The sequence below is a fragment of the Empidonax traillii genome, unplaced genomic scaffold, assembly GCF_003031625.1.
Source record: "Empidonax traillii isolate 1590-97213 ecotype Southwest subspecies unplaced genomic scaffold, ASM303162v1 scaffold36:size2505666, whole genome shotgun sequence".
Taxonomy (NCBI): Eukaryota; Metazoa; Chordata; class Aves; order Passeriformes; family Tyrannidae; genus Empidonax; species Empidonax traillii.
The window spans coordinates 123169-131114 of NW_020955229.1; the positions used below are offsets into that span (position 1 = coordinate 123169).

At 52.2% G+C, this 7946-nt stretch overlaps 1 protein-coding gene across 1 annotated transcript in view; it reads right to left on the reverse strand.

The window, feature by feature from the left end:
• RGMA (repulsive guidance molecule BMP co-receptor a) overlaps window positions 1-7494 on the reverse strand; it is a 22178-nt gene extending 14684 nt beyond the window's left edge. Inside the window, exons 1-2 of the mRNA XM_027877970.1 lie at window positions 7365-7494; window positions 173-288 (exon numbers count right to left, since the gene is read on the reverse strand). Coding sequence (XP_027733771.1) covers window positions 173-288; window positions 7365-7378 — 130 coding nt within the window. The 5' untranslated portion in view covers window positions 7379-7494. The remainder of the gene's footprint in view (window positions 1-172; window positions 289-7364) is intronic.
• Between the last annotated feature and the right edge of the window lie 452 nt (window positions 7495-7946).

Here is a 7946-nt window from a genome sequence, read left to right on the forward strand (position 1 = left end):
GGGGGGGCACGCACCAAATCTGAGCCCCACTTGCTTATTTTAAACATGTGGCAAACTGCTGCGAGGAGAGGGAGAGGGAAAGAGGCCCACGGACAGGGGAACGGGGGCGGCGATCCAAGGGCTGCCAGAAACACAGGGAAGAAGTCTGCAAAATAAAGAAGTTGTTTCTTACCTGAAGGGAAGATGCAGAGAAAGACAGGGAGGATTTGGAAAAGTCCCAGGGCTGTGGATCCTGCCCCTCTCCCCATACCCATCCATCCAGCTCGAGCTTTAACCACTATCCTCTCCCTGGAAGAAGAGTTTAAAAAGGGGAGAAAAAAAAAAGGGGGGGGGGGGAGGAGGGAAGAGAAAAAGAGGGGGAAAAAAAAGGGAAAAATAAATCAATCGAAAGAAAGAACTGGGGGGAAAAATGAAATCAAAAGCCCCACATGGCTCCGCAGAGCGCGGCAGGGACGGGCGGCCCCAGCTCAGGGCTCCGCACTGAAAGATTACACAGACTTTTTCTCCTTCTCCTCCTCCCCTCCGTCCCCTCCCATTACAAGCCAGCCCAAACCATCAATCATCCCGCTGCCTCCCAATGCCTGCATCTTCCTCGGCGCCTCCTCCTCCGAGCGCGCCCGCCTCCCCGGCCATGCTGCGGGAAGGGGCGGGAGCGCCTGCGGCCATGGGAAGGAGGGAGGGAGGGAGAGAGCGGGGAAAAAGAGCCGGCGAGAAGCGGGCAAGGGGATTACTGCTGTGCATGAAGCCACCAAACTCTCCCGTGCCCTGTAGGAAAGGGGTGGCAGTGGTCCCACTCAAAATGGGCTGCGGGAAGGGCTCTTAGTGTCGCCCCGTCTCCTCCCGACCGTGTCTCGCATTGCACCTCGGTGGCAATTTGGGAGAGGGGCTTCCTCCCATCCAATCGGGTCTCAACACCCACTGTGCTCTCTCTGTCTTTCTCCCCTGGGCCTAACAAGAGCGCTTTGGATTGCCCAAAAACAGTAATTTGGGGCAAAGGGGCTGTCATGCAGCAGAGAGGGGAAACTGAGTCAGGGAGTCTCCAGGCAGCTGGTGCGGGTCAGGGATTGATTGTCAGAGCAATGCTGAGGGGTATGGACTGCCCCAGCACAAGGAGCTCCTCCATGCCCTCCCAGCCCTGGCAGCGTGGTAGTTGGGTGTTTCACAACCGTTCCAGGTCATTCACCTGCACTGGCACTGGCAGCAGTGAAGTAAGGCCAGGTGACTCAGAAACAGCAAGTCTCATAGATCCTTATCTTTAGACTGACACTCCTTAGATAAGGGGATAACTATCAGGTACCCCAAATCCAACTGCTAGAGAAGGACTGATGGAGTGGGCTGGCACGCACCTACACTCTCAGGACCTCCATCACAATCTCATCTGCTCCACAAGCCCACGTATAGAACTGGTTGTTCAGCATTTCTGGGGGAAAGTCTGACCAGGTGTGTTGGTAGGGTTGTCCTGAGGGTCTCACTCCGTAAACCCCCCTTAGAGACCCTTTGGGCTGCCCCCAGGCAGGCAGCAGCCCTGGGAGAACCCTACCTGCTCATAAACCATGTGGACAGAGCAGCAGCTTGGAGCACACAGGCATTTGCCTGCTGGGCTTCAAGATCCTGCTCTTTTCCACCTCCTGCAATGCCACAGCGTGCAGAGGTGAACAGATTGGACCTTCATCCCCACCATCCCAGGGGTCTGCTCCACCCACGAGAGGGCTAGGCCAGGAGCAAGGCATCCACTTAGCTTGTATCTCTTAAAAATTTCCCTTGAAGGATGTTTTAGCCACAGCAAACTAAGACAACTTCACTTACGAATGAGGGTGTAGGCTGTAATAACTTCCCTGTTTTGGATCATTAGCCCTCCTTTGATCAAATGCCCCCTTGCCACCCCAATGCTTCACCTCCTTTCTCTTGGGCTTCTTATGCAAAGAACGAAAGGAGGCTGTTTGTTTTACACAACCCTTCTTCCAGCTCTGTAAGACCATGAGTATTCTCTCCTCCAGCTTGGTATAGGCTGTAGTTCTGGGATGCTCCTTGACTTTTCTTCTAGTTGTCCTTGGAAAACTCTTTATTTTCCACCTCACAAACATCCTTAAGGATGCTTTTTGAAGTGACAGTAGCTTAAAGTCTCCAACAAGAGTTTGTGATCTCTTCCCCGTCTCGGATCAAATCTGTAACTCCGCTACAACAAATATCCCATGGACGCAGAAAGAGGAGATGGGAATAAATATCCAAGAAGCAAAGATTTCTATTAACACCTATTTCTCTGTGAGCCCCCTGCCTCCAAATGAAGGAGGAGCTTCTCTGGGGCTTTATCCAGGCTGCAAAAGGAATTAAAACACTGAGGCTTTTCCATCTGGGACCCAGATGGGATCCAAAAATCCTGTGGCCTTTCCTGCCTGACTGGAGATCTGTCTTGGTCCTGCTGGCCCTCGAGCTGCACTCAGATGGTGTCCACTAAAATCAGAAGGAGCTCTGTGTGCAGAGGAGCTGCCAGAGCGGGCAGAGCTGGGCAGGAGATGAAAGCTGGCAGGCCGGATCCAGACCTGTAGCAGAGGCAGTGTGGGAGGAACACCGACTCGAAGCACCTCTTTGTGGGGGATGTCAAACAGGGGCAAATATGTCCAAACCCTGCCAGCTGCTCTACCACCCAAGAAGAAATGCCTGCTGATGGGATGTGTAGGCAGCTGGAGCTGGAAGGGGCCTGGGAGGCTGGAAGGAGCCTGGGGGGAGGAGGGAGAGGGTCTGTGAGCTAAGGTGAGTCCAGGAAAGGGGGGGGAGATCCAGGGGATGGGGTTTCAGACCCCAAATTCCTTCCTCTTGCTCTCACCCTTGCCTCTTGCAATGCGACTCTTGCTTTTAATTCAAAATGAAAAACATCGCTTCTGCTGTTATCCCCATTGATGACATCTAACACGATCTATTTATTTTTAACTCAAAAAAAAAATAAAAATCTGAATTATGAACTTTTAAAACCCAGCTGTTAAATAGCTGCTGCGGGGCTGTTTTGATGGTTTGACCTAAAGCACCACTTTGGTATTGCCGTTTTGGGGCAAGCTGACACATTGCAACGATAGCCTGGAATCCAGTTTGAAGCCTTATATTTAAAATAAGACCCTCGATGGAAATTCTGCCTTTGGTGCAGGGAAAACTGCACTGCCATAAAGCAACGATCGAGTGCCCCTGGCTCCAGTTTGTAAAAATTTCTCCTTGATTTTGCTCCGTTGCATCATGCATTGCAAATGGGATTGCTGTTCTTGGCACCGATCAAAGCAGCGGATTTCGCTGGAGAAAACAACAGATGTGTCCAAACCGTAACTTCAGGGAGGAAAAGGCCCCAAATAAGGTGCGTTTCTGAGATCCTGCTCCCCCTCCTATGTTTTTCACATAACCTTCGCCTTTATGATTAGCTCAGTCAAAGACCTGAACTTTAAATTGCCTGCTGAATCACGGGGCTGTGTGAAATTCGGGTCTCTGCCTTGCTTAACGGGGATATCTAGGATTGAAAACATGGAGCAACTGCGTTTTCCCTCTGAAAGCCCGTCCAGGACTCCCTGTTTAGGCAGCACTGAGCCCAGTGCTCTTTGCAAAGAGCGTGTGGGAAACCACCCACCACTAATACGCAGCCACGGCAGAGCTCGGCCATGCAGCAGCTCAGCCCCAGGGCACAGGCACCTCCTCCGTGGTCATCTGCACATTGATCCCCCGTGTTTGCTGTCATTGCAGAGGGGTGACTTGCAAATCACAGCCTTCTCCGAGGTTTTTGCAGGATGAGCTGGAAGATTCGCAGTTCCCCTGGGACGCTCAGCTGGGATCACCGGCCTGAGCTTTACTTTCCCCTGCCCTGCGTCAACACTGTGCGTGGCTGTGGGATTTAGTGGGGCTGAATGAATGTGGCTGATTTGAACCCAAAGGTTTGCAGATGAGAGCTCCCCTTACAGCCTTCCTAATGGAATTATTCACAACCTGTAATTATATGGCTAAAATAGTAAACATGGGTATGTTTATTATGGATGTCAGGGCTCCTGGTCTGCTCCTGACTCTCCCATGAACTTTCTGCGTGGCCACTTTTCACACCACTGTCTCCATACATGTGCCTTTGCCTGCTCTGCCTCAGGACAAGGTCTTCGTCTCATGGCCTGTCTGGGATAAACCATGATCACCCCTGCAAAAAGCTAATCCTGAAATGATCTGCAGTGATATGTGTGTGTTTAAGGGTAAGCAGCAGCAAAAAGCAAAATGCTCCTTAAAGGAGGAGGAAAGGAAGTTTGGAGTGAAAACCCCCAAGTTTTTGTCTGGAGAAGTTTGACAACTGATCCCAAAATGTTTGTGGAGGTAAACCCAAACACTTGTGCTCTGAACGGTGCCCTTACTAAAGAAAAAAACTTCTGAACAAGAATCAACAAAACCCCAACATCTTTAGGCAGTAACAGCCACCTCTGACGTCTTCAGTAGTGGAAAATGCTGCAGTTAATTTCAAAGACCTTCCTTTTACTCATCACTCTGGTTTTTTATCATTTTACACTTTCCCTGGCTGAACAAGCAGATGCTCTCCCTGAGCTGTGCACCTCAAAGCTGCTGAATACACATCTAAAACCCCTTCCCTACCAACCAGTTGCCTTGCAGGTAGAGCAGCTGACAGGGAAAGTGTCCTCTCAAGGTCTCCTTAGTACCCTGCAGTGAACTTTGGCAGCAGCTGAAAGGGGAAGGCAGAAGTGATGGCACAGAACTGGGCTCAGAAGACTGACCCACTCCTGCATAGCAAAGTGCAGAGAGGAGTTTGATGGTTTAGATAATCCCCCTCCCCACAGCTGCCCCTGTGAACAGCAGACTCACCAACCTGACTGTGTAAAAAGAGGCCAGTGGGTTGAAGGTGGAATAAAACACAGCTTTGTACCACCAATAAATTAAACATAACAATGGTTTGTTGACCTGCATCTTTTCATCTGTGCGTTTGTGGATTATCAGCAGCCCCCACTGAAGTTGTGGCAACTCTCCCTGCTCAAAATGCCTACTCCAAGCTCACAGCCATAAAAATCACCTCTAAATGCTGAAAACCAGCCAGGCTGGACAAGGGGAAGGGGAGACGTGTTGTCACCCATGACAGAAAGCAAAACAAGCAGCGATATTTTCAGAGTTCACCACGTCAAGTTTTTTTTTTGGCCAGTGACATTCATTCGTGTCTGTCTCCCCTTCCCTTGCTTGCAAAGCCTGACTCCTACACATGGGAACATGTAGCCATCCTTGTTCAGCAGTGTTTGGAGGGCTGGCTGGAATTTACCATCTGTATATTTAGTTCTCTGCAGGGAGCTGGTCTTCCTGGCCCAGTCTTCTCTTTGGGGTAAATATCAAGCAATATCTCTTTAGTATATCTTCTTCACATCTAGGCTCCCTTCTGAAAAAAAATAGAAGGTGGGCTGGGAGGTTCCCAAGAGCAAGTTCAAATGGCCGTATGTTAGCTCAGCAGAAAAGGTGGATAAATCTGAACTGCCAAAAAATGCTCAGAATCATAGAATCACAGAATGGTTTGGGTTGGAAGGGACTTTAAAGATCATCTAGTTCCAGCTCCCCTCCCCTGGGCAGGGACACCAGAAGAGTTGCACAGAGACAGAAGTCTGTGGAATGGGACAGTCTTTCTCTGCTGCTTTTAAAAGCTCCTGATATATTGAGAAAGTGCAAACATAGCTCTCTAATTTCCCATCTCTGACTGACAGGTCAGCTAAGGACACCTCCTCCATCTCATTTAAAGGTTGGAGATGGCATCAAGTGTTTGCAAATCTACATCTGCAGCCCTTTGAGCAAGGGGTGTTTGAAGGATCCTATTCAAAAAGCTCTGTGAAACCCAACCACCTTTCCCAAGTCTCCTTCTGTCAATTCCTGACAGCAGGGGCCAGAAATACAACCCAACACAGGAAACCTTTCCTGCCCTCTCGGTCATGAAACACTAAGTGACAGTGTCCTCAGCTGATTTAAAACGTTGTCGTGAATATCTGAGAGAGAGACATTCCTTACTGTGGGCAGGGGGGGGGAAGCGAAACAACTTTTCCAACACTTCTGTAGTATTTTGGCAAAAGAAACTGGGAAGTTTTGGGGAAGGGTAACATCTTGGAGGTGGCACCGGGAGTCCTCCCGGGTGTGCCCGGCTCGGGGCTTGGGCTGGGGGTGGGCTGGGACTAAGACTGGGCTGGGACTGCGGTGGACTGGGACTGAGCTGGGCTGGGCTGGGCTGGGACTGAGGCTAAGCTGAGTTGAGGTTGGGCTGGGGCTTAGACTGGGACTGGAACTGGAGCTGAGCTGAGCTGGGACTGGGGGGAACTGGGCTGGGACTGGGATTGGGCTGGGCCGGGGCTGTGGCCCCGCTGGGTGGTGCTGTTATCCCTGCGCCGCCTGCGAAAGTATCCAGTTTATAAAATAAATGCAATCCAACGCCGCCTTAAACCACATGACATAACAGCAGCTTGCGAGCTCCCATTAAAATCTCAATTTGGGGAAATTGATTCTACCTCTGAGCAATTGCGATGCAATTACTCCAACAGGCAGCAATCAAGAATCACATCAAAACAACACCAAACTTTCATCTCCTGCCTCGCAACCACCACCACAACAAAAAGCACCTGTCTTGCAAACGCAGCCCGGTTTCCTTAAATATATATAATTTTTAGGAAGGGCAACGTGCATGTCCCAGAGTGGCACCGAGCCTGGGCAGAGGCTGCGCTGGCCGGTGCCTCTGAACTGTTCTGGCTGGGGGCTGTATTTTGTCCCCCGTCTCCTGATGAGGTTTAGGGAAATTAACGGACTCAGGACATCAGGAACAAACTCTCTCCCCCGCTCAGCCACGCTCCAGCTGCCCGTCCACAGATGTGACCATCCCTGCCATATCCCACATCTGTCCAGCTGTCACCCTCCCGACCTTCTTCCCCTCGGAGCCGACCGACCCCCCAGCGCTGTGCAAGCAGAGGAGTTCAAGCAAAGCTTTGTGTCCCCGCTCCGGTCTCGATAATCGCGATCACCCCCGGGAAGAGCTACCCAAGGGAAAAGGGGGAGATACTGGGGAGGATGTTTTCAGTTCTCATCAGTGGTCTGCAAGGAATTACTCGATTGACTTAGCGCAGCAGGGAGCAGCTTTAGTGGCAACCATCAGAAGGGAGGATAAATGAATAACCGCATGCACGCCAGCTAGCGCCGAGCCGGACAGGGAGCGCTGGGCAGGGAAAATGGGAAGAATCGAGGTTCCTTAAAAAAAAACCAACAATCGGGGAGGGGGGAGGCAGGCGGGGACCGGGAGCCTCAACAGGTCCGGAGGAGGAAGGGCCATGCAGGGAGCCGGGGACATGCGGCCGGGGGGGCCCCCAGCCCCCCGCCCCGCTTACCTTGGCGGCCGCATCAGCCTCTCCAGCCCCGCGGGGGTCGGTGCAGGCAGCGGCGGCTTTCGTTTTTGGTTTTGTTTGTTTTGTTTTTCCAGGAGGGTTAAATAAAACAAAAATAATGATGATAATAATAATAATAAAAGAAAAACTAAATAAAATAAAAGGCAAACGAAATAAAATAATAAAAGCCCCCGAGGGTCGGAGCGGGGGCGGCGGGGGTGTGGAGGCCGAGGGGGGCGCGGGCAGCCCCCCGCCCTGCGGGCAGCCCCGGCGGGGTGCAGGCGGCCTCGCTCAGCGGGACGCGGGGAGCCGCATCGCCCTCCCGGAGCATGTGAGAGGCAGCGGAGAAGATAGAGCCAGATAGGGAGGTCCCCTCCCTCCTCCCTCCTTCCCTTCTCCCTCCTCCCTCCTTCCCTCAGCACACGCTGAGCAGCGTCGCTCGCAAGAAGCGGCGGAGGGAAGGCAGGCGCAGCCCCGGCCACGGGGAGGGCGGGTGGGGGGGTCCCCGCTTCAACACCCTCACCCCCGTCCGACCGCCGGAACCTCCTCTCCTTGTGCAGGCAGCCAGGGCTGGGGGATGATGGA